Genomic DNA, 26767 nt, shown 5'->3' with positions numbered 1-26767 from the left:
CAACAAGGTCCTATGATCTGATATCAGCAAAGGAACAAACTAAACACCTCATGATTTCACCTGAGTTGATTCAGTCTTTAAATACTTCTGAAAGCTCCCTTGGAAATGCTTTACTTGAGCATCAACTTGAAATTTGCTGTCTAGCTACCTCACATCTTTGAATATAGGATGTAGTAAAAGGCAATTATTTTTAAAATCACCTCTGGCTTGCTAATAATCCTGTGTAAGACCCATCAGCTACATCTATAACAGTAAACTAAAACTGTGCCAGGGAAGTTCAGACAAGCTGGAACCCAGTCATCTGTACCACTGAATTTTTAGAAACGTCCTTGACATAGTTTTGGCTTATGCCTAACCAAACAATTCCTAGACAGAACCTGAGTATTAGCACAGAACAGAGGCTGTTTTCAGTAGTTACCTTGGATGTGGCCATTATATTCTGGAAGGTAAGATAATTTAATAGTTTGGGTGTGGGCTATTCTCTGCCAGCTGGCCCCAGTGCTAGGGTAAAGTGCCAGGTATGTTTGCTTTACTAATATATACACAGCTACCAAATATCAAAGCTGAGTTGGCTGTAGCTGGGTAATTGTTTATATGATGTCTTTACAGAACCTAGCTGGCCTGAAAACTTTGATTTCTACTTTTGTAAGTGGTTCTGTTGCAGTGTACCTCCTACTGACTAAACGTGCACATCTAGAGTGTGTCTACACAGACATCACTTGGGAGCAAATCACCTTGGGATCCAAAATAATCAGTGGAGGTCTAACAAATACAGTCAATGGACATGATCTCTCTCCTTTTTCAGGACACTCTTAGCTGTGCCTAAATCAGCCAAGTCCCACTGGCTGTTTAGCAGGGACCAGCACTGACAGGAACGAAGGCAGGCACCTAGCTTAAGTCAAGGTACTTCTGTTGTGAGATTTACCTGGATCTGTAGGTGGGACTGATATCTCAAGGTAAGATGTTACCTGGCTAGTGCCTGGGTGAGACACTCCTCAAAATGGTGCTGGTTGCTGAATCAAACTTCTAAAGCATGTAAACCCTACCAGAAATGCTGCCAAGTATGATGGAAGTCTACTATTTATCTACTTCTGCCAAGACTAGACCTTTAGTTGGGTGATAAGCCCTGGTGCCAGGATGCTGACATATTTCTGCCTCTGCAGGAACCTTGCCTTTAGATAAGCTTACAAAGCTACACTAGTTTTTATCATCACTTTGCTTTAGAGATGGAATTCTAAGACCTTTTCCCCATTCTGTGGAAAGCTGTAAATAATAAAGCATTTTAACAAATGGTACTATTTTTTTTTTTGCTCACTATGTTTTGTTTAGACCAGAAAATGAAGCCGGGATTTGTATACTCTAGTGCTATTGGTATTAGTTGCCCACAGGTTTGGACCAGGTTTGGCTTATTATTTTGATTTTCCTCCTTCCTTATCCTGATAGCCGCTGCTGTAATATAAAAATCTCCACTGGCAGGCTGCTGAGGGTGGAGGGGGGGATCTAGGGTGCAAGGGCTGGGGAGAGAGAATGAGGAGGGAAAATGCCAATAGTGCATTTTTCTTGTGAGCACGTCCTAGGGACATAGCAGCTAATTCCTCTAGCTTCATTTTGCATTATAGTTTCAGGGGACTTGATACGCTCAGAAGTTGTTGGTGCATTCAGCTGTCCCCCTTTCTGTTATTTATGTGGAGTTGTATTTCATATTGTTGAAGGTTTTTGGATGGACTCCAAAAGGAAGAAAAGCTATGTGTTATCCTGAGGGCTGAGATATCATAGTGATAAAGGATAGGCAGATAGACAGACAGACAAGCTGTGCTAACAATATCATACTCCTTTGCCTTTTTAGGTCAAATATGTCCTGGTAGATCATATGACGTTGTTGTTGTTGTTATGTGCGCTATTGGCAGTGAACCATCTTTGTTTCTCCACGTCAGTGTCAGTACTGTTAAAGGTGCTATGCCATATTTAAACATGCATGACTAGGAAGGGAATTTATATACTGGGAAAATGGCTCAAACAGTTCTTTCTGAATGCCTTTAATGTTTGAGCCCATGACTATAGGGCTCAAAGCACGATGATAGTACTACAGTTGTCCAAGAAGCTGTCTGTGTTTTGAACACTATCCCTGCATTGCCATCTACATTCTTGAAGGACAAAAGAGAAAGGGAGAGGTTAAAAAGCTTGAAGCTGTTTCTGTGCATCAGTTAATTAATAATCAGATAAATATATGTTCTGGTCTGAAGATGGTTGGTAGGAGGACAGGATTCTGTGATAAATCTATTTTATAGAGGGGATGTTGTTTTTTGTTGTGTTTTTTTTTTCTTTCTTTTTTTTTTAATTTTATTTTTATTTTTGCCCAAGGGATTATGTAAAAAGGCTCTTCTAATAAATGATATATCAAAGCAGCAAAGAATGAAGAAATCTGCTAGGACTGCAGCTCAGGGCATCTAATCTTCCTGATACTGCATAGCATCTTCCAGGAAGGTTGTGACGCTGGAGTCCATGACTTCTCTTGGCCTGCCCTTTTCCTTCATGACTGTGTAAATGACTAGCAGGTAGAAACTGGTAGCATCTTGGAGGGTGATTTGGTTTCTCCCTGTTTCTTCCACAGAAAGTCTTGGTAGTGGGGCACACTGAAGGAGCTTCATGCCCTTTTCATGATACCAGCATGATCACCAATGGCTTTATGTAACTGATATTACTCAAGAGCTGTTTTTCTGTTTTAATTAGCTGACATGATAAAGAAGGGAATTAGCAATCTATCTCAGAGTGCATTTGAAAACTGTTTTGCAACTGTACACTTTTTATTCACAGTGAGTAGTGTCTCTGCATGGCCATGAATTAGTTTGTACACCAAGTGGAGTCCTGAATGAGCACATCATTAGGTTCCCATGGATCCCTAACTGGCCTTTCTGAGTTTTCTGTTCCTCTTTGCACGCTGCAAGGAGAATTGGTGGTTAATGTGTAGAATAGCCCTCCGATAATCTGCTACTGGGTTGGAATATCATATTGCCTCTCCAGTAGAAGCCTTCCTTTGGATGGAGCCCCATGCTTGGTAGCTACACTGAGCATCCCCTAAATCAGAAGTCAAGACTGCAGTGAATGACAGGTCCAGATGCAAGCTTTTGATCTAGACTCTGAACTGGGGGCAGATGGTCCTACAGCAGGTCCATTTGTGTAATCAGGCTGTTCTCAGGTGATGGAAATAAAAAGAGTAACCTCAAAGAAACAAATACTTAACTTCTCTTAAAACTAAGAAGAGTTATCTGATCTATGTTCCAGATGCTTGCTGCACAAAACTACCATCTCAGGGATGCACTTTGCAAGAGATCTCAACAGAAACAAATAGACATTGGTGCTTATTAGCTTTTTTAGGCCAGAGATACATTTTTTCTGGTTCTGGCTATCAGTGTGTTTTTCTGGTTGCCACAAGGAATCTTTCCTGCCACTTCTTGTTCCTCCAGTATGAAAGTCACTAGTTAAGGAGAGAATCTCATTCTTCCGAAGTTTTCCCTCTTGTAATTTGACCCATGTTCATCTTATTAGAGGGAAATGAGAATAACAGAAGAGCAAGGATCTGCCTCAGCCTGTTGAAGGCAAATTCCCATGTGGTGAAAAAGAAGAAACAGCATGCACATGGGCTGGGTACTAGTGCAGGAGAAGTCCATGCCCCTTGCTTCCCTTGCATCCAAAGTGCTGCTACCCAGGATGTCAGAGGGGTCCTCATAGTCAGACTACTAAGGTGTAGGAAGCTGCAGAAAGCACTGGCGATTGGTTAGACCAGAGGTCCTGCTTCTTGCCTTCCCCCAGGCGTTTGAGTTAGTAATTAAGGAATTAATTATTAACATAATTGGTTATTAATGTAAATGTTCTCTTAGCACAAGATTCCTTACTTTTGTTACTAACCAGTGAAGGGTGAGATCTAGGAACATCAGAGAGTCATTTTCTGCTGGGAAGGCAATGATAGGGTGTTCAAATTACAGGAGTCTTCTCTGCTGGGGATGAGCTCCCTTTTTTCTTACCCCACTGGGACCTGGCCACCTACCCCTGAGCACTTCCCTGCTATTTAAGTACATTTCATTCCTGAGACTGCCCAGTTTCTCCATGTTTATTAGTCTTATCAGAGAATGGAGGTTTTCCTTTAATTGCCTTGCAAGGTCTTTACCTTGCTATGTTCTTTACACGATGTACTAGCTGCTGTCTTGCAATTTTTTAGTGTTGTAAAGAATTTCAGGATACCATCTGTATGTAAGTAGCTCTATAATATATGTGTGCATTGGAAGGTATTGTATTGTAAGGTGATTTATGGGTACTGGAATACTCAATAAAGGAGTACGTCTGCAGATCAAGGGCATAGCACTTCAGCTGTTTTCCAGCATCTAATAGGTTTGGATGACTTTTTGGAATATTTAACCTTCCACTGATGTTTAATCATGTCCAAGTGAGATCTGTCTCTCCTGTTATCCATCCCATCCATCCATCCATCCACCCACCAACTAATTTTTTTAATGTATGGACAGCTAGTAGCTGACAACTATGCTAAACAACGACTATTAAGTATTTCACATCTGTGGGATGAGATAATTGGAACCTCAGAATATTTGAAGAATTGGCTCAGAAATTTGCTGAAGCATTAATGTTAATATTAGAAATTTATGGAATATTAGAAAATCTTCAAATTGTTCCAGGGGATAAAAATAACTAAATCTATTATTATTTTTTAAGGATGTAAACTAGATGGCCTGGTAAACTTAATCTTTCATCCATAAGTAAAAGTAAAATTATGAAAGCTTTGATAGGAGAAGATAGGGCAATGAATTAAAAAGCGTACAATTAGTACCAATCATCATGGTTTCATGGAAAATATTATCTATCAAATAACCTGATTACATGAAGTTGCAAGTTTGATTAATAAAGTAAGTTTTCATAAAGGATGCCTAAACTTTTCTAGAGTATTTCAGAGAGCCGTGCTTGACAGAAAATGAAAGCAGCCCATATCAAACTTCTTAAAAATGGGACGATAGACCACCAGAAACATTGTAAATTGTTACAAGACTTACAATCTTGAGGAGTTTCTAGTAGACTCCTCCAGGAGCGGGCTGAAAGCTCTGTGCTATTCATTTTCTCTAATGTTACCTGGAAGACTAAAGTAATTACTAGCAAAATTTTCCAATCATACAAGAACGGTGAAGTGGTAAATAATGACAGAAGTCAGTTATGCCGACCTGTCACTGCATAGACTGGACTCAAAGAGTGTTCACTTTAATCTAACCAGTTGCAAAACTAATTACCCACAAGAAAAAGCAAGTGGGTCACTCATAAAAAGGGAAAATATTCACTGGAAATCAGTTCTCCTAAGAAAAATATGGGTGTCATGGTAATAGCCAAATACATGAGCTCTCAGGATTATGCTGAAATACTCGAAGTCTGAAGACTCAGTACAGTCTCTGGGGAATACTTTCCAGAAGTAGCAAGGTGATATTACCTCTGACTGTGGCTCGGGAAAGATCTTTATTGGAATCCTGCATTTAGTTCTGGTGATTTCTCTACAAAAAATCGGTTTTAAGAATTATTCAGAACTACAGGAATAATTCTAGGTCTGAAAAAGTGATAAAGTTGTCACAAGTTGTGAAAAATACAGTCTTCTGACCATAGTCTAAAAATAATTTCTAATATAATGTGTTTAGTTTAATACAGGAAAAAAAAAAAGAGCTTGATGATTTCTTCGGGATGGAAGCAGACATTTGACAAATCTAAAATGGAAATAAGGCACTGAGTCTGCATTTTTTAAATAGTGAAGATAAATAACTATATTGGAACATCTTGTTTAGCAATAGGGGTGGAGCACCTATCAAGTGAAATCTTGATTAAGAGGTTGTCTAAAAGGGATGTTATGACTCAAGCAGAAGGTTTGAACCTGTCGAATGAACTAAGGCATCTGGCATATGATATTTCAGAGTTCTGTCCAAAGGATCAGAACAGTCCCTTCTGATACTGCATATCTGTCTGTCTGTCTATTGCTTATTTCACATTTCAGATATTTAGAAAATCAGTTCTTGCCTACTCATCTGGCATGGACTGTGGTAACAGTCATGATAGAGGTGACAATTGATGTTAATGCGTTATAATAAATGGCCCCAAAGTGTGGGCTGCGGACCACTGAGACAGCTGACTGGTACTCGTTCTTCATCTTGCTTCCAGCTGAGAGAAACTGAACAGATGGGAAGGGGAGATTAAATGAAGAGTGAAAGTAGATGGCATGATTAACTTTCTCTAAAGGTCAGAACACCCAGTGCAGAAGGTAGCTTGAAATACACAAGCATCTTCCTTATGTCACCTTCCCATCTTCCCGTGAATGAAACTACTTCTATACATTGAGGCAGTGTGAGCTGGAATGTACAGAATAGTGGTCCCTGTTATTGTGCATTGTCAGTTGGATGCTCTCCAGATAGTGTCTCAGAGAAGCAGTACCTTCTTTGAAGAAGGTTGAAGACTGTAGATACTGACCCTGAATATTCTGGTTCAAACCAAGAAGGAATTTTCTTCCTATAAGTCTTCTCTTTCACAATCTGTTTTTGGGTTTGGTTGGTGGCTTTTGTTTTTGTGGTGTGGTTTTTTGGTTGTGTTTTTTTTGTGGTTTGGTTTTTTTGTTTTGTTTTGTTTTTATAGTTATTTACATACAGAAATTACTGTTGTGACTCACATTGAAACCACAAGGTTAAGATTCAAGATTAGACTAGAATGTGGACAGTCTGAAAGTTGAGCAACTATTCATCTGATGCTGTATACTGTGGTTCTACCCATTCTGCTAAGTAGGAGTTGAAGTTACCCAATGAATGGATGGAAGAAGTGAAGGATTCAGGCTTCAGCCATTCTTTGGAGACCCCATGAATCAAATACTGGACCAGCATACAAACATGTCTGCTGTGGACAAGAAGCATTGTGTTTCCTCTAAAAGAAGCATAACGTTCCAACTCGGATGATAATGATGAGGATGATCTTCTTAACAAGGAACAAACTTGCCAGTGAGGAATCACAGACAGGTGAATGGTATTTGGTCTTTTTAAATGATGATTAGAATTGAAGCAATTTCCTAACTGCCTTCAGAAATGGAAGGAACTCCTCTTGACTTGCTTTCTGAGCCTTCCTTGTAAATGTTTGGTTTCATGATCTGTCATATAAGGTTTATGGGGAAAGTACATGGTTGGAAAAGGGATGAATTTTTGAGGAGACAAATCCTTCTGCCAGTGTAAAGCCAAAAGCAAAGAACAAGCTTAGTGTAGGTTTTACACAAGTTATGAGTGGGACCTAAGTAGGTGCTCAGTTAAGGATGCACTGAGAATGTTGTTGAATCAAGACAAAAGATATTTTTACATTTGTTTTGTTGGAGTTGTACAACATAAACAAGATGAATATAACTACTGAAGCTCCCACCAGCCATGTCACAATCTGTTTCTTATCTTAATTTTAATTTCTTTGCTCCCAGGTTGTCTCCTGGATCAGTTTGTGGGTTCTTAATAAAAAAAGCCATGTATATGAACACTGCAGCTACTGAAATCACCAATCATCCTTCTTGATCTATAAGAGACAAGCATCATAGAAGGTGATCTTCTTTTTGATAGTATTTCATAGTAGGGAAGTAAATTCCTTCCTGGGTAATGAAGAAAAAAACTCTCAAAATAGGAAAACGAATCAGAAAGGTGCACTGTGAATTGTACTAGCGACTACTTTTTATCAGTTCTTTTATGCCCCAGGGAGTCTTTGAGATAGATACATTTCTGGTGTAGTAATGTATGGAATCTCCCCACCTTGCTCCTGTTGATCATTACTTGGATAGGCAACTAACAGCCTCTCTCCTTTATGTCATTCCACACCTGGTACCTCATTATGGGCAGGCTGGAGAAACCCAACAGATACAGAAAGATTTGAAGCTTCTTTTGTGGGACAGTCTGGAAGTTTCTGTTCTGAAACCTGAAGTAGTGATGAACAGTTTTTGGCCATGCTTTTCAAACCAATACTTTGCTTTCTATGGAGGCCAGTGGGTGAAAACCAGCTAACAAAACTAAAATTGAAATCAAAAGGAAAAAACCCCTGCTGTTACCTGGCGACTCATTGGGAAAGAAAAGGAAAAGAGAAAATCCCTTAATATCTAGACCAGGAGGTTGTGAGCTGACACTGAGCTATGCTGGGCACCAAGAGGTGAAAGGAAGGAGTTATACAAGTATATTTTAAGCTGGAGAATAATGTACTGTTCCAGGTCCAACCATCTGTTCCATCTCTGGTCCTTTCAGTGTCAAAGTAAGATGTCTGTGTTTTCAACTACCCGCAGCGAACAGGGAAATGATCACCTGGCCTCTTCTGTTATCAACGTTAATGGGAATGAAACAACTATTATAGTGTAGAGGATCATAAATTCCTGTGGGTTTTCCATCAGAGTATTCACCATTAATGGCCTTCAAAATAGTATCCTGAATCCTGGGCATCTCTGTGAAGAGCTTTCTTCAGTCTCTCAGAAGAATTATTCAGTCTGTAGGACTTGAATCATATCATAGATTGACTAAAGCCTGTTCTAATTCTGGCTTCCTGGGGCTTGTGCCCAATGACCTGTCTGAATTCTTGATCCGCCCTTCGGTGGGAGATGGGAAAATAAGCTTATGCTTCAAATGAAATATGGGGAGTGAAATATTGCTGGAAAACACATTTACAAAAATCCCTTTGACTAGAAAAAGTGAAGATCTGAGAAAGGCAGGATGTCTATTGATAATTTGGACAGGGATCTTATTTTGAAGGGATGGGGTAAAAATATAAATTGCCCTTAAAAAAACTGGCCCTTGCATTGACTCCTAAAATCAAGTAACAAAAATTCTTCTCTCATAACCATTTTTAAACCCTCCATAACACAATAATCCTTCTGGAGCCTGTTCAACATGTCGGGAGATGCACAATGACCAGAGTAAATACTTCGCAATTTCTGGAAACCCTTCTAGAAAAGGACTTTAAAGGGTCATTAGAGACTTATCTTTAGAACAATCATATAATTTCACCTTGAAATGGTCAGAACACAATCAGATTAGTAGGTCATGTTGCCAGAGAGGGATAAAACCTGTTGCTTGTGAAGCAGCTGAAGACAGCAGCTGCTCTTAGATGTTTAGATACACCTCTTCCCTTTTATAACAATAAACATACCTGGCTAAATATCAGGGGCACTAAAGCTCAGCTGATGAAAGGGGCATAGTCCTACTGTCTCTAGATTTTTTGTGGCTTCCATCACTGAGGATCTCATTAGACATATTCCCTGGCCTGCAAGCTCTATTAACGAAAGCACAGCCAGTCAATTAGTGAAGCGATTACTATTCCCTAATCAGCACTCATTAGATCACATCTGGACTTAGAGTTTTGGGCAACCCTTTGCCTCAGCCTAGGAGAGAGAGTGACAAAGTAGAGTGAGTTCATCACAGGGCCATCGTGACAGGCAAGGGCTGGAGCACATGCCCCGTGAGTGCAAGAATACAGAGGTAGTCTCCTTGCGTCAGGAGAAGTTCAGATAGGACATAAGGAAAAGGTTCTTCACTGAGAGGGTGCTTGGTCCATCAAACAGACTCCCCAGGGAAGTGATCATGGCACCAAGCATATCAGAGCTCAAGGTGCATCTGCACAATGCTCTTAGTCATATGAATTAGTTTTAGGTAGTCCTGCAAGGAGCAGGGAGTTGGACTGGATGATCCTTATGGGTCCTTCGAACTTGAGATATTCTATGATTCTATGGTTCACAGTGGTGTATGGTGGGAGAATGAGAGACAAGGGACATTAACAGAAGCAAGAGAGGTCCAGACTGGATATATTGGTAAAGCTTTTTCATATTGAAGTTCAGCAAGCATTGGAGCAGGTTGCCCAAAATCAAGCCACTTTTTCAGTGCTTTTCATTGTTTTTAATAACTTGCAGACATATTTGTTATTGCAGAAATATATATATATATAAAATAGATAATGTACATACCTAAGCATATGCAATATTTTACAGATAATGACTGGGGAGAGTGGAGACGATACTGTATTTGGTTGAGAGTTTTAGGTAGATGGACTTGGAAATGGTTAAGAAAGGTATACCTATTTTTCTGGGCATCTGCAAGTTGTTACCCTGTGACAACCTTTGAAGATGTCAATATATGCTGTTTGAAGATGTTAATCTCATCTGGAGATATTTTTATTTTGATTTGCTTACTTGAAAAGGGAGGATAGCACATGCACTAATACATTCAAACAATGATAAGGTTGCAAAATTAAGCACTTGAGTTAGAAATGCAAGAAATGATGTTACCTATAAAATTTTAATTCTGTATTGTTTTGTATATGCATTAAAGCATTGCTTCTAAGCACACATTTCTGTATTTTTCTTTTTCATGACATCCTTGTTTTAATTACTGTAGAGAATGAATAACATAACAGGGTGAGGAAAATGGCAATGTATCAGACTCATTATTGCAAGTATTGGAATGTAGAAAGTAAATAAGGCAGGGGAAGGATGGTTTTGTAGTTGTACAACCAAATGCTGCCTTGGAGAACTGGAATTGATCCCTATTTCTGCCATGACATCCCAGTTATTCTGGTATATCATATATCACAAAATTTCTTTAATAAGATCTCCTAGGCTACTTTTTTGCTAGTAAATAAAATAGGGCAGGTTCTGACTGAAAATGGTACATTATGGCTTAAATCTACATGACTAAACTCTCTTATCCCTCGAAAGAGGGTGGCCTTGTCTTGACTGCTGTCTAGGGATGCTCCCTGACCCTTGTTACTGCTGAGCAACCTCCAGCCTTGAGTGAGGCCCAAACAGAGCCAATGGTACACAAGCATTAAAGAAACTTTATATGGATAGTTATGGCATAGTGCTTGAGCATGCCCTGCATTGTGCTAAATACTTTGGAAAACAAGCAAACAGACTAATCAGGCTCATGGCATCTCAGATTCAGAATAATAAATAATTTTGAAAATCTTTCTATGCCTCATCATCCCCTTGGTGAAATGAAGACACCCTGACCACTGTGAAAATGATGTTACTTAGCTCTGTGGACATCCCAGATGCTCTGCTGGGAAGTGCCTTAGGAAAAAAAAAAAAAAAAAAAAGGAAATAATAGTAAATTCATATTCGTAGTAGATTTGAATATTTTGTGGGAAGGAGGGCCTAAGGCCAAGCTCAGAGCTGTGAGGAACTATTGAACAGCTGCTCGGTAACTAGCTAGCTGACAGACTTCAGAATGCTGAAAAGCAGTCCTGTGCAGTGAATGAGGCAGGATAGATGGATATAAAGAAGTTGAAGATAGATATATGGGGGTTGGATGCATGGTTGGATGGACTGATAGAGACTCGTCCATTCTGCAGCTTGAATTTGCCTTACATCAGAGAATTCTTGGGAAAACAAAAATAAATATAGTAATGGTAATGGGTAACCAAAATGCTGTGGTGGGTTTGCAGTCTCATGAAAGCGGGATGTGGTAAGCCTGCACTCTGCAGATCAATCACCTTGAATTCAGAAATGCGATTGCCCATTGGAGGTGTCATTATTTCTGACTTCAGAACAGAAATTTCTGGCCTGCATATGAAAGTAGCACTGGAGACCGCCCTCTGGCATTTCTACACATGGATGCATTTGCATTTGAGACTATAACATCCTTACAGCACATGTAGGACCAGCCATACACGACTCAGGTTCATCTACTCTATCTAATGTCAAAAGTTTTTTAGAAGAGGTGGCAGCAGATAGCATGCTGTGCAGGCCCACGAGAGCCCCGTCAGGCTCTTTTCTTAGGTCCCAGTCCTGATGGACTGATCTGAAGCCTAGAGCATTAAGTTTTTTAATATCTTTTAAAAGCCTTTCCCCGCCCCCCCCCCCCCCCCCCCTTTTCTTTCTTCTGGCATTAATTCTTAACATTGGTCATTTCTATTAGTCACATAAATAGCTATTCCCCCTTTGAAGGTCATTAAATGAGTAGCCACAAAGACCCTGTAGCAATGAGTTCCTCCATCTAATTACCCCATGAGTAAAGGCATTTAAAATGATTGTATAAGTCTGCATATGAGTAGGTATATACAAAGATACCCATAACTTTAAAATATTCTGGATGGATCCTGTCTATTACTTGTGTGGAAAGATGGATGGAATAGTAACAGACACATGGACAGACAGATAAATAGAAGATAGATTCTGCTAACACAGTCTTGTCTAATAAATTGTTAAGCTACAAAAGAAAGCAGAAATCCCTGTGTACAAAGTATAGATTTTCTTTAATGTGAGTTATTGGGAAAAGACAGAGCTGTCCCTTTAACTGGAGAGCTGCAAACAGCTGTTCCTTATGCATACATGCTTGCTTGGTCTGAAAGTTTTGGTAAGTCAGTGCATAACTGACAGTTAGATTTATCTCCCCAATAAGCAATCAACATTATAATAAAGGAAAAATGCTTTCAGTGCACCTTTGAGAGTGCATCAGAAATTAATCTAAACATCAAATTAATTATAGTTTGTAAATGAATAGTGGCTCACAGCCCTAATACTTCTCCCGCTCCTCCTCCTCTCCCTAAAGCCTCCCCCAGCCAACTGCAATGGCTGGAGGTGTTGTGCAGTGAGTTTGATGAACAGCTCCTTCTCTTCCTTACTCACACAACTCTCCTTATCAGCTGGGAAAGAGTCTCATCCTTACTCTGCAGACCTGAAGTCTCAGAGCCTGACCACTTTGGAGTATAACAGAGAGTAGCTAGCAAATAATGAACTTTTGTGCCTCCTTCCCCTTTTCTCTGGGAGCACTAAGCACCCCTCTCATGGTGTCCTCCCACTCTTGGATCACTTTCTAACTGAGCTGGACACCTCATGAATCTCTCCGTGGCTGCCTGCCTGTGGCAGGTCTTTCAGAGTGGAGAGGACCACAACATACTAGCGCTGATCTGAAACGAAACATCCCAGGGGTTAGGCATGCTTAATGTGGCTCAAAAATCATTCCTATATCACCTCAACCCAGGCACCCAAATTAGTGGCCTTCTTCCATTACACTCTGAGCTTTGGTCTGTAGCTATATGGGAATGACAACCTGATATTGTCCAGGGACCCGAAACAAAATGTATTGCCACTAGATCATGCAAAGTAAAGGACATAGCCTAATTCCATGGGCTACAGGGACAAAAGCTCATGTAGATAATTTTCGTAGGAAATTTGAAATCAGGTTAAAAGCAAAAAAAAAAAAAAAAAAATCATATTTAATCATAGGACTGGTAACAGCAGCAAGCAGAGCTCCACCTCTCTCCCAAGTGCTTTCTAATAATTCCTCTATCGGGTAAGAATCTTCTTATTTACAAAATAATAATAATAAAAAAATCAGAAAAAAAAACCCAAAACCAAAAACTTTAAGCTGTTAAATAACTCTTCTCATCCATGGATCCTAAATCCCTGTGCAAAGGAGCCAGAGTCCTGCTACAGGAAGAGGAACCCAAGGTACACAGCTAGGCTGGTTCCCATATGGAGCAGGAGCACGAGACTAATTTCTTACCCTTGCAGCACCAACTTACTCCTGGGCCTGCTTATTTCCCTGGATAAACATAAGAGGAATTGTTGGTTTGGTTTTGGTTTGTTTGGTTTTTTTGTGTTTTTTTTTAAATTTTTTTTTTATTAAATGAGAAACTGCCAGATTTGGCAGGGTGTGTTGGAGGCACATTGTGAGCAGGTGCTGAACAATATTTTTCCTGATGTACCTCAGGGTCCACTGTTTCCCTCCTATGTCTTATGGAGTACTGCCAATGCACTTTAGACCTGATCTGCAATGCCCCTGGTCCCAGGGCTCTGCATAGCTTTGCCAGTATGCCAGTCTCTTGGTGCTTCTCTCTTCTCTCTGTTTCAGTTTCCAGGTTGAAGCTCTGCAGCCCATCACCACCTGCCTGCTGCTTTGCATCTCCCACTCCACCTTTCTGCCACCACACTGCCGTCTTGAACTGCCACAATGTGTTTTTAATAACATGATACAAGCTCTACTCATCCCTCAGCCCTTCTCAGCTTCGCCCCCTCCTGTGTCCAGTCCTCATTCCTCACTGCTTTTCTCACCTTTAATATCTCTCCTCTGGCTCCCCTGTTTCTTTTCATAAATGAGGAGCCAGAGTAAGTTTAGTAGGGAATAGAAATATTTAACAGCAAAAGTAATTAACTGCTGTGACCCTCATCAAATGATGTTATGTTTTCTCTTTTGGCATCTTCAGAGAAGACTGGATATTTTTCCAAACAGGGTGGCATGCTAGTAACTTTCAAGTGGCATCCCTGCAGGAAGTGGGAATGAAACTCGATGTTCATGTTGTACCCAGAGTCAAACAAGATGTTTCCTTTACACCATATATGTCTACGGTTCTGAGAAGCCCTTACAGTTTGTAGTTAAAACTAGAATGCTCCTTGCTACGTTTAATGTGGGACATTTCAAAAAAGAGTGGGACATCCTTCCTGCCAGTGTGAAAGTCTGTCTGGAATGCATAGAAAAGAAGAAAACCACCCAGCAGTTGTCGTTGCTCACATCTGGGGTATCAAATCATTTTGAACTGATTGGAGGGAAACCATGGTGTCTGTGGCCATAAGCGAGGTTCTTCAAAGTCTCCTGGAGTTATTGTCCCATGTGGAGAAACTCAAGCTGCCACGCCAGTGGATATGGGGAACAGGCACATGCCAAGGAGACACATGTGGGGGCCAAGGAGGGGAGGATGGAACAGAACTGGCCTGACAGCTCCTGCTGTTCAATGGTGTGCAAAAAGCCAGCAGATCTAGTTTCTCACTGCTCACAGAAGGATGTGACTGGAGTAATGAATTTCCAGCTCCACCAGTAAAGCAATTCCTCTAGCTTTAATTTATCTACATCTCATCTGACACCTTGGAGTAACCACTTGGCCTCTGCTGCTCCATCTACATCCTCGTTTTTCTAATTTCTGTCATGTCTTCCTAATTAATATTGCCCAAACCTATCCTTTTCTCTCTTTCCTCGGTTAAAACATTTTCCTAGAACATGTCTGTCTCTGTATTTCATTTGTTTAACATCTTCAAATACCTTCTTAAAATGTATCTTGTGTGACAACAGTGAGTGCTCCTGAAATTAGGACTGTATTGTAGGGTCACCCTACAAGAGAGGTAGAGTTAGTAGAGTTAGCCATGTGTGGGCAATGTAAAGAACTGCTCTTCTCACATTGACTGCTTGCCTTTGCACTCTTAATAGTGTCATTTTATTGGAGTTTTCTTTTTGCCTTGTAGACAAACCGGTCACATTTAAATTGCCTGCATAACTGAGAGGGGAATTACCACCAGAACCATTGAGATCAGCACTTAGATATGTCCTCTGACATTTAGCATACCTACGCACAGAGAAACTTCTACATATGCAGTGGGAAGGTGAAAGACCTTGTGCAGTCTCTGCCTTGCACGGAGAGAAGCTCCAGGGTCCTGCAGAAGTTGATGTTCAGGCTGTGGCACCCTGTGCCTCTGTGCAAAACTTCCTAGGTCAACCTGCTGTGAGAATGGCAGTCACTGTCTTCAAGGAGTGCTCAACTAAATGTAGTTTTTCCCTGAGTGAGACAATGATTCCTGCCATGGCCCTGCCATTTCACTGGGACTAGACAGCATGGTCCAGCAGGAGGAACATGCTGGCTGTAAAAGAAGTGCAAGGGAAGAGGCTGCAGATACCAGCTGGGTACTGAGTGAAGGACAAGTGAGAGAGGAGACAGAAGGGCAGAATGGTGAAGAGCTGCGAAGGTGAAATCAGTAAGTCTGAATACGAGAGGGCAGACAAGGCAACACCTGAGGAGAAACCCAAGGAGATGCTGATACGGTTGGCGTGATGGAAGCTCAGGCCATGGGGATGGAGAGGTTGTCGGTGAGGGGGAAGGAGAATTGTGGTTTGCATTTGGCCATGTTACAGCTGCATTAGGACAATGGAGAAAATAAAAGCCAGAGTTTTGAAAAGTTGGAAGAGAAAATGAAGCATTTGGGTGTAGCCTGGATGTGTGCAGCAGAAGAAAAGTCGAAGACAAAGAAGCCTCCTAATTTAAATCACTTTTTTCAGTGAGAAATCAGGGTTGTTTCTCAGGCAGTCTTACACACTACATCAAGCAGTCCTGCTCGGAAAAAAATAGACGTATTTTGAGCGCTGTCACACTTAACACGTGAGATTGGTGTTTGCTGTAGCTTGCATTCTTTGCTGATCCTTGTCAGCCATGAGGCAGCGGTCTCTGAACTGGGCAAGTCAAAGGCTTCATGACCACAGCATGGTTTCTTCAGCGTGTGCAGGTGCTAGTGGTTCTCTGCAGGTCATGGACTCCAGAAACCAGTAGAAAGGCTTGTGGCTGATCTCTCTTTCTTCCTAACACTCTGTGACTGCCTCTACACTAACCTGCCAGTAGCAGCCAAAGGAGATAACTGTGTGCTGAATATGTAGGGCAGAATTCAGAGCCAAATGGGAAGGAATAAAAGTCCTGTTTTGAGACGCTGCTCTACTGACTTGCTCACTTGGTGCCAGCTGCTTGCAGGTAGTTCAACAGTGAGACAAGAAGAGCAAATTAAGTATTTTCTGTTTCTGTGGAAAAAAACACAGTGATGTTTTTCTCCATATAATTTTTTAAGTTTGTCTAAAGCAGGACTTCTTGACAATTTCTTGACAACCTGGGGCTAGACTCTGTTACAGCAATTTACTTGGGATCTGCATAGCAGATACATTTTAAAAGGTCATATAATGGTGGAATATCTTTCTGGGGCCAGACAGAATTGTCCCCCCAGGCTATCAGTTGGAGAGCTCTAGCTGGGTTAAAAAAACAGCGCAACAGAATGCAAATGCTATGTTTTTACATGTTGAGTTTTGGGAAATGTTTAAAAAGAAAAGGAAAGTTTTCTTACTTTCAAAGTTTAAAAAAATCCCTTCTTTTCCTTTAGGAAAAAGTAACTTATTTATTTTTTTTTTAAACTGACTTTCTGAACAAAAAATTATAATCACTGCCAGCTTCAGTGGACTTAGCAAAACAAATGAAAGGCCTGATTTTCTGTCATACCCTCTACATGTTTCTATCACTTTAAAGTTGAAGGTCACCAGGGTGGGAGGTTTTGAAGAACAGCGTGACATACCTGTGATTATTATCTACCTGGACTTTTGTTATTTCTATCCTTCTGGAGGTGGTGCACATGGCAGCATAGTTAACACGTTTGTCTGAGACCAATAGTCACAGCAGGCACTCAGGTCTATGGGAAAGTAAGTTAAAGCCAGAGAAAACTGGGGCTTGACATTTGGGGCCCAAACCTGACTGGATATTTGTGTTTCAGAAGCTAATGCAAGGTGAGTAAGATCCACTAGCAATGTCTAATACCTGCCTTTGCTTGCCTCTGTGATTGAGTTGACACATCCAAAGGACACCTTCCTGCTTTCAGGCTGGAATATCCCACCATTGGTTTTGGAGTTTACTTCATCAAACAAGCTGATGTTTAGTTTCCCCCAGTAAGACTCAATGTCAGGAAAAATTTCTGCTCAGATCCCTCAGTTCCTGCTCAGTCATCAGCCATGATCTCACAGTACCTTGGAAACAGCAATAAAGGCAGCCCCATAAGCCTGCCCCACAAAGTGGGTATGTGTTGCTATCCCCATGTAGCCTTGTAGCCAGAAAGCCTTTCAGCTGAGAGGGGACAAGGTGAATACCCTTCCAGAAGATACTCTCCCTTATTGGACTTCATTTTCAGCTCGTTTCTCCATTTACCATTGGTCTTCTCACCTGTCAGTATGTGGAGAACCCGGCTCAGTAGCTCCCTAAATATTTATGATAGTAATGGCAATTTCATTGCCAAAGGTCCGTTTCTAACTTGTGAATATCATTGAAGCATTCAATGTCACCTACAGCTGTGCTGGTCTGCTCATCTTGTTATGAGCTTTTATATGGTTAAAGCTCTAAAAAGCAGGTGCTCTCTGGAGGGAACGGGACTAATTCATCATTTCTCATTTGAATTTCCAACTGCCTCTTCACACCAAACTCTTTGTCCTCCATTTCTCTAGTACTTGAGAGTACAGCAACCCAGTGACTGCTGGTGAAGGAGAATGCTGTGCCCTCTCACATCAGAGGACAGAGCTCCTTCAATTAAAGGTGGAAAAAAAACCTGTTCAGACCCTCTGTGGATGGGCAGGAGGAACCGTGCAAAGAAAAGGAGCATGAAAATCTTGGAAGTACTGTCTGACATGCACCATAGCTAGGAAGGGATGAAGTAAGAGTTTTGGGAGGTGGCTGTCCAGGAGAAGAAAAGGGAAGGCAGCATGGAGGGGAAGCATAGTGTGGAGACTGAGAGTGGCTTTAAAATCAAATGAAACTTCAGTAAGTGTTAACTCTGGAGGTTTGCTTGAGAGACAGAGTCCAGATCAGCTGCAAGTAACAGGAAAAGAAAGGCAGTAGTTTGTCCCATTGCACTTCTCAGGGAAGGTCTGCAAAGAGTGCAAGATGGTGGAGAACCAGAAATTACACATCCCAGTTGTGGGCACATGGATGGGGGAGATCCCCTGTCGGCCAGTTGGGATGGGATCAAATGTGGCAGGGTCTGCATGCCGCTGCACTGCCAGGAGGGATCCTTCACAGGCACGGCTTTGCAAGCAGCAGGATCCCACTCAGACACCATGCACGCCTCACCACATGGTGGTTGGCAGGCTGAGCCCTCCCGTTGTGGGTGCAGCTCAGGGTGTCCCTAGCTGGTGGCTCACAAGCAGCTGAGGCTGTGCTCTTTCCATGCTCCAGCTGGTGGGGTTGAGCCAGCAGCAAGGCCAGAGCTGTGTGAGCACGGTGCAGCTTTCAAACCCAGCCTCTGAGCATGGCCTTTCAGCTGAGGCTCAGGGTTAGCTCGGTCTGTCTCCATCTGCTGTGGCACTGGCTTGGGTCCAGCGGGCTCAGAGCATGGCTGCCCGCGGTCCACCAAGCAGCCACCCCCCCAGAAAAGCAGGTTTTCAGCTGATGTTCAGCCCTTGACCCCTTGCAGTCTAATGCATCACAGCTGCTGGAAAGCTGCCCCCACAGCTCTGCCTTCCCTTCAGCCCCATGTCCTGTTTTTCCTTTTCCTTAGGTACAAAATTTCCCCTTCTGCCACATGCTCATGCTGCTGACCCTGTCAGCATTTCACCTACGCCCCCAACCTTCTCCATTTTGCTCCAGGTGCTTTAGTCTTTTCTGCACCCTTCCCACCTCCCCTTCAAAGGGGGGATATTGTCCACCCCACCACCAGCAGCTGCAGCACCCGGTGGCTGGTGAGATGCCAAACCTTCACCTCTAAGCAGCACACACAACTCTGAGCATGAGACAATTAGGAGAGAAAAAGGAAAGAGGGAAAGTATTGACAGGAGTAAACTGAGAGAAATCATAAAGCTTAAGCAGAAAGAAAGCAGTTTGAAAGGTAAAGTATTCAGAGAAAGCCCTTTCCTGGATGAATCTAATTGTTTTGTTATCTTTACCCACCAAAGCATTTACTTTGGTTTGTCGCCCGATCCACAAACACTTTCGAGGAGATGACATTACCGAAAGGCAGGAACATCTGCATCAGCTCAGCATCCCCAAACTCCTGGGGCAGATGGTAGATAAACAGGTTACAGCCCTCTGGTCCTATCAAGAGAAAAAGAAGACCCATGAATGGAGAGAAATAGGATATGAGAAAGCACATGGTGGACCTTTACTTTGACATTCCCTCTGTCTGACTGGTGAAGGGTCACCTCGAGGACGCAGTCTGTAGACTCTCAGAGGAATGGACAAAGCAGAAGACCAGGAACTCAGAAAGTCACCTAGAGGCTATACTAACTTCATTAACTTTCCCAGGACAGACACCAGGATAAAATCTGGAGGCAGAGGAACGCATCAGCAGCACATGTGGCCAAGGAAAGACAGAATGGAGGAAAAAGAACAAAAAGAGTGAAAGAATGCAGTTCATAGTTTTTCTTTGCTCCTCATAATGTCCTTTAATCTGTAAAGTTTTAGGTGACCCATGCTAACCCTTGCCTCTTCTTAGTGTCTGCATGTAGAAGCTTCATTATGCTTGTTGTATCTGTGTGAGGACTGTGATAACAAAGAGAAAGATATGCACAAACCCACAGGCTTATTTTGTTTTGTAGCATTTTATATTCAACCCCACAGCTTGACTCAGCCTGAAGACTCTCCCCCATCTGGACTGTCTGGCTATGTCCCCCATTCTAGAGGGTTCTGCAAGAGAGAATACAGATGGATTTCAATCCATATTACTAGACAAGAGGAATTGCCCTTTTTTTGCCTCAATGTTATAACATATACTCTTACAGATTTCAGAGGCTGCTTGGAAAAATATCTAGAAAGGAATATTTAGTTAGAATATGCAGTTTTGTTAAAGCAGAGACCCTCAGAAAATGTTCTGTTGAAATTGCATTTTGGGGCAGAAGGCAGAGAATCTGCCTCTGGTCACATAGCCTAGAATGAAACTTTTCAATTAGAGTTTTATTTTTAATCATGTACAGACTTGAACAAAAGTCAAAAGGAAACAGGTGTATCCAAGTGGTTTTGTTGAAAAAAACCCTCTGACATATGAACCCTTTCCAATGTTCACTAGTAGGGAACTGTATAGTCTGAGGAGGCAGGGACTGTGTTTTTTCATGGTCTTATTTCCAAAGGTGATCTTGACAGGTAACTCTGGCTCTGCTTTGCTCAGGGAGGTTGAGGTGAAGGGGGTACACTGTGTGTTTCTTGCAGCAAAGATAAGAGGACAGAGGGAAGGAGGGTTTCCTCTTTCCCTACAGCCCATGTACCTACAACCTACAACCCTGTGACCTGACTTGGCCTGCTTTCCCCAACTGACGTCCAGGTCACAGTGTGGAGAAGGAAAGAGTTTTTAATACTCTCATTTTCTTCATCAGGGCATAATTACGGTGTCATAACACAGCAAATTACAACTTTGCCTTTCCTGTTAGGGAGAGAAGTTCGCCTAGATGCTCCCACCTTTTATTAGCCATTACTCATCCCCCTGGCTGGCAGGAGAAGTACGGCGAAGTCAGGATTCTGACAGATGCCCATTTAAAGCTCATTAAAATTCCTGGGCCTCAGCGTGATTGAAGTCACAGGCTCTCCACATTTCCTTTTGGATTAATGGAAAATGAAGCCCTAATGAATATTTGCTAAGCACAATTTTCCCCACTAATTTGCTAAAAGGACTGTCATGAAGGAACAGCTGATCCTTTGCATCTTGTGCATTTCCTAGAGGTCATGAGGATGGTAACAGGGTTTCTTCCAAATGGGGGGGATAGCGGTATGGTGGGATAATTAGCTAATTAGGCATCCGGTCATCTGCTTAGCTAAATTACTTTTGAACCTCAGTGGCCCACAATCATGCTCCCCTATTTCATGCCAAGCTTTTCTATCTTCCCTCCACCTCCCGTCTGCCTCTTCCTTAGTCCCCTCACTGAGCAACTATCCCTTCTCCACTCCTTGCTGCAGTTCATTTCCACACAATGTGGAGTTACTGGCACAGTAAACTAGACATGAAACAGTCTGAAAGTGTTAAACAAACACCGACCCTCTTAGCTGTCTGTTAGAATTGAGGAAATTCTACCCAGGAGGAGACCATGGTCCAGAATAGCAGGGAAAAATTCATTCCTTCATCTGAACATGCCCCAGAGCATTTCTGTTGTGGGATTTGAGATTCACATTATAATAGAATGGGTAAAATCTTGGCTTTGCTGCAGTTAGTGGCAAAATTCCCATTGACATCACCAGAGCCAGCAGTTTGCTCTGTAAAACTGGCAAATCATTTCATAATACCAGCTGCATTTCCTGGGGTCTTGGATGTGTTCTGCATGAGTAGGGATACTGCCTGCATGTGCTGAGAAACACCTACTAAGGCATAAGGCAGACAGGAGGCATGCAACTTCATCTACACAAGGTTTAGAGGTTGGTCTCAAGAAGAGAACAACCCTTAGTTCACCTTGAAAACAGCTTTGCCTCACACTGCTCAGAGACCAAGGGGAAGAGACCAGGAAGGATGTGAAAAAGCAGAGACCATCCCCAAAGCTCAGTTCAGCTTTGAAAGGTGGCTGAGAAATCCATGCAGCATCTTCCAATACCGACTAAGACAATGAAGGCCATACTCTGTTCACATCTTCAGAGGCTTTTTGCTAATTTCCAATGCTGAAAACTCCACTTGCTCCTGAGAAACAGCTTGGGGTAATTTGGTATTTTTTACTATCCTTAATTGTGAAAACTCTGCCATTAGAATTTAACAAGCAATTTCTTGTTAAATACATCCATCTCTAGGTTACCTACCACAGTGAGACTCCTTGGTAAAGGAGTTCACAAAACAAGATCTGTCTGCCTCAGCCTTTCTACCTTGTTGGATTTTTTTGGCCTGAGTCAAGTTAATCTGGACACTCCATGAAAGACTATGTGTTTATGTGTATGCCACTTCTTCGTAGATGTGTGCATATTTTAAGAAATATGAAGAAATATGAATTGTTCAGCTCAGAATACTATGAAAAGCTAAGTTATTTCTCAGCACACACATGCAATGAGTTTTAAAGGACTCAGGTTAACTGGATCCAGAGGAAGATCACAGCTGGTATGGCAAAATGATGAAGTGAAGATTCCAACTATCTTGCTTGAGCGAAAGGTCTTGTTTTGGACTGAGCTAATGGATAATCAGACATCAGTATACTTGGCAGTTCAGGACTGAATACAGTACTAAAATTATTTACCACACACTTCACTTTGGTTTTCAAAAGGGCTGTAAGTCAGCTCGAATTCTAACCCTCATGACACATTATGAGAAGAGCATCAAGGGTCATTTCTACCCTGACACCTACCGTGGCTCTTGGTTTTATGGCTTTAAGTTGTAGATATTTCTCTTCATTGGTACACAAGAAGCATAGATAGCCTTGATTCAGACAAAAGGAAAGAAAAGTTCTAAGGCATGCACAGTTTATGAGTGGTCTATAAATTAAAGGCAAACCATGCTGTGTAATAGAGAAACCTGTGACTGAGGCCACAAAAGCACATGATAGAGAACTCTGTGGTGTGTCCGTGTTGATTTGGCTTTGTTGGACTTGAGCTGCTAAGCCATTGCTCTGACCACCTCTTCACCCTCCATCTCATTGTTAGTTTTCTAGCATGAGGACAGGCGCAGACCCAACCTATCTCTGGGCGTCCACTGTTAACAAGAGTAAACCCCATGTACCTGTGATGACATCATCTATCTATTGTTGCATGCCCAACACCGGCAATCAGTGTCATAAGGAAAGGCCGTGACTAGACTGGTCTTCCAACAGCAATTAAAAATGGGCTGTCCCATAAGGCTGTATGTAAGCCTGCAGCCCTTTGGTCAGCTGCACACCTCACCTCTACAGAAAATACTCAGAGGCTGGAACTTCGTTGCCTTTTCTTCACCTGCTGGCTATTCAGTCCCCAGCATGTTTGAGTACAGGGAAGATGAGAGTCACGAGCCTGCATCACTTTATTTTAATATCTAAGTGTACTTCTGGGTTTCAGAAACTATGTCAAGATGAGCAACACCATATAAACTTAAAATTACACCCAAGTTTTGCCTGGCTGGCATGGACTGAAACCAGACTTCATCTCTAGCTTTGATCGTTTTGGATCTGTTCCACCCCATGCACCTCGTCAGCTGCCAGCAGCCTCAGCACTCATGTGAAAGTAATGACTAATCTCTACAGGAATGTTGCAGCAGCCAAGTGGGTCTGGGCTTGTTGTCCAACCAGGATCCAGGAGTGGAGGGTTAGCATTGTTATTAACAATGTGATCATTCATGTTATTGCTGTGGTAGGGCTGGTTCGTTAATGAATCAATGTTTGTGAACGTTCTTACAAACGTAACGTACTCTTCTCAGCACTGAGGGTTATTATTGTTACTATTAGAATTCCCCCTTGCTGCGTTTTCCTGTTAAAGGTTAGAGGTGCTTAAAGGTCTTGACCCTCTGCTAAAAGGGAATGCCACACAGTAGAGATTATTCCTTTAGCAAGTAGGCGAGAAAGTTAGAGCATCTAAACACTGCAGGAAAATGGAGGACACTGGGAACAGCAGCCTGCACTGGACTGGTGGTTCATCCTCTGTATCTGGCCCCCAACTATCCCCAATAACAGCTGCTTATTGAAAGGAGTGAGGAGTTATGAGATAACTTGTCCACTGGGTGACACTCACCCTCAACCCACAGAGACACACCATGCCTTGTGAACACAGGGAGCTTTGGGCAGTGGGTCTTTAAAGTGTGCACAATGACTATCCCTTGCTTCTGGTGGTTCCCGGCACCGTGCTATGCTGAGCAATGATCTGCTCGCCATTTTGTCCTGTGCTTAATCTAGCCCCAGTAAGTAATAAAAAGCAAAGTCCTTCAGCATGGGGGAAACATCTCTGTAATGATACGTTAGGTCTGTGCATCTGTTCTCACAGCAGGAACATGTACTAGAGCTAATCAGGAGCTTGAAGTTGTGTTCCCCAGGAAATTCTGACATCAGAAAAAAATTAATTCCAAATTAGATCGAAATGCCAACATTTTTAATTTTCTTACAAAATGAGATTTCTCCCCCAATGTAGTTCTAAGCCATCAGAATAGTTCAGTTTGATAGTGTCATCTTGACTCATTTCATCCTGACTGTTACACTATATTAAAATATTAAATGTCATTATAGATATATAATAACATGTATAACATAGAATATATCTGAATTAGTGATATAATAGAGGATAAAAGTTGAAATGTAATTATTTAAAACGAGGGTGTCTACACTAAGCTGAGGCACCTGAATTAAACGCTTCACTTTGGCAAGCAGTCCCCTCTTCTTGTCAAAAGGGATCAGTGGACTTCTTGGAGGACAATTGGGACTACCTGAAGGGGTTGCCTCTCAGGACCCCACTGCTACCCGCTGACTGTAAAGGGAACATTACATGGCATGGTTGTCTCCCAAAACACTTATATGAATAGTAAGAGATTCACCTCTTCTTACTTTTCATTACTCAACTGAAGCTATCCAGTCCTGCAGACTTAGAAAACCCAGGCTCCTCTTATAGTCAATGTAAAGAAATGGGTACTTTTACTACATGAGTCATCTCGTCCTGATATAGAGATTGTAGTCTGAAAGGCCTGATTTCCATTTCCAGGCTATCAAAGGAGGCTAAAAGGACTAGATCAGCTCCTCTAAATAGCAGGTATCTGAAATCATGTTTCTGGCTTCTAATGAAGGGCCACCAGTGCTTTGTTTCCTATTAAATTCTTTATTCCAGTGCAATTGCATTTTTATCTACATTCTTGTTGCTCATCCTGAACACAGATGGCCCTGGACATTATTATCTGTGCTGCTAACAGGTCTTTCCATGAGTCATGCACATCAGCATGCTCCCCTCCCTGGGGACTGAGAAGATCTCAGCAGCGTTTCTCCATAAGGATGATTCTGCATACTACCCTGAGTACCAGTGATGCCACACCACATACAGGAATAGAGAAAGGACCCAGTGGACCAGGGATTCAGAGCAATTGTCTGTTTAATGGGCACTCTCTAGGTGCATGAGGAGGGGAATCAATGTGGTGGGGATGGTGTGCTGATACCAGAAAGGAGGACAGCCCATTTACTCACCTTCTCTCTGTTGCTGTGGGATCATGGGAGGTGGCTGTGGGAACGCTTGGCTAATCTGGCCATAAGCAGCAGGATAAGCAGCTGTAGGGGAGAGAAAAGGAGAGAAGAAGAACAGGTTTCAGTGCTGGGAAGCAAGGAGTGTTCACTGCAAACCATCATACCAAGCTAAAGGTGAGCTTTCCCCCTGCATTTTGGCTCTGTGAAGGACCATCTTGTGCAGCCTGAGATGGCTTGAGGAGGTGCCACATGGCCCTGAGCACTCACCCTCCCTTCATCTTCATCAACAGTGACACTGGGGACAGCCACGTGGTGTCAGTGGGGGTTTATGTTGGGACTTCTTCTCCCAGCAGAGGTGCATAACCTCCCCAGGCTGTACTGCAAACACGTTCATTCACAAGCTCAGCATATTGATGCCCATGCTGCCAGCCATGTGCAGAGTGCCTGCATGTGTTTCCCTGTGTAGTGTCTCTTCCACCCTGATTAATTCACATGCTTATAAAAACAGTTTACATGCGTGTTTCTCCCCTTACTCTAACCTTCATATGCCCACACACTGTATAGGCACAGTTGCACATACACTCTTCAGGTATACATTTTCTTTCATGTCCATGGAGGTTTCCTCTCTCACACACAAACACAGTGGAAACAGTGTGCGGCAATTAAATGATTTTCCCCACCTCAGCTCCCCCACCAAGCAGACAAGGGGAGCCATTCAGTACCACAGATGGCAGATGATGTGCCTTGCTGCTAAAAATACAGAGTACAGGTCGCCTGCGAGCCCAGAGAGAGTGGGATAGGGGCCATGTGTGTGCAGAGGGGTTAATTAACAGCTCAAAGGGTTGTGCTGCTTCCCATCTATCAAACCTCACAAGCAATAAATGACAATAACTAAAACACCAGCAAATGAAGCCCTACATGGAGAATTAAATTAAGTTGCCAGATACAGCGCTGACATGAGATAATAGCCATTCCTCAGCAGGAGCCCATGATTGCTCCAGTTACCACAGGAAATAATGACTTTGGGGTGGCAGCTTCCTCGCAACGTTGGCCATGGACACCTCGCAAGGGGAGGCTGAACACAGTGGGGTCATGGTCTGCACCAGGTCACTTTGGCTGGTGTCAGTCCATCAACTGCAAAGGAGCTGCTT

General features: G+C 42.3%; 1 protein-coding gene across 11 annotated transcripts in view; it reads right to left on the bottom strand.

The window, feature by feature from the left end:
- The window catches only part of CELF4 (CUGBP Elav-like family member 4), a 730178-nt gene that overhangs the window by 32467 nt on the left and 670944 nt on the right, over nucleotides 1-26767 (bottom strand). For 6 of the 11 annotated variants that reach the window (XR_013924765.1, XM_080371390.1, XM_080371393.1 and 3 more), the window contains exons 10-11: nucleotides 25620-25700; nucleotides 19483-19626 (exon numbers count right to left, since the gene is read on the bottom strand). Coding sequence is in view for 10 of the 11 variants with exons in the window: in XM_080371390.1 (XP_080227516.1) it covers nucleotides 19483-19626; nucleotides 25620-25700 (225 nt within the window). In the remaining variant the exon portion in view is untranslated. The remainder of the gene's footprint in view (nucleotides 1-19482; nucleotides 19627-25619; nucleotides 25701-26767) is intronic. The other 5 variants (XM_080371398.1, XM_080371391.1, XM_080371399.1 and 2 more) reach the window with 2 other exon arrangements.

The sequence above is a fragment of the Falco punctatus genome (genome assembly GCF_963210335.1).
Source record: "Falco punctatus genome assembly, chromosome: Z".
Lineage (NCBI taxonomy): Eukaryota > Metazoa > Chordata > Aves > Falconiformes > Falconidae > Falco > Falco punctatus.
This window is presented reverse-complemented; position numbering and strand designations above follow the sequence as displayed.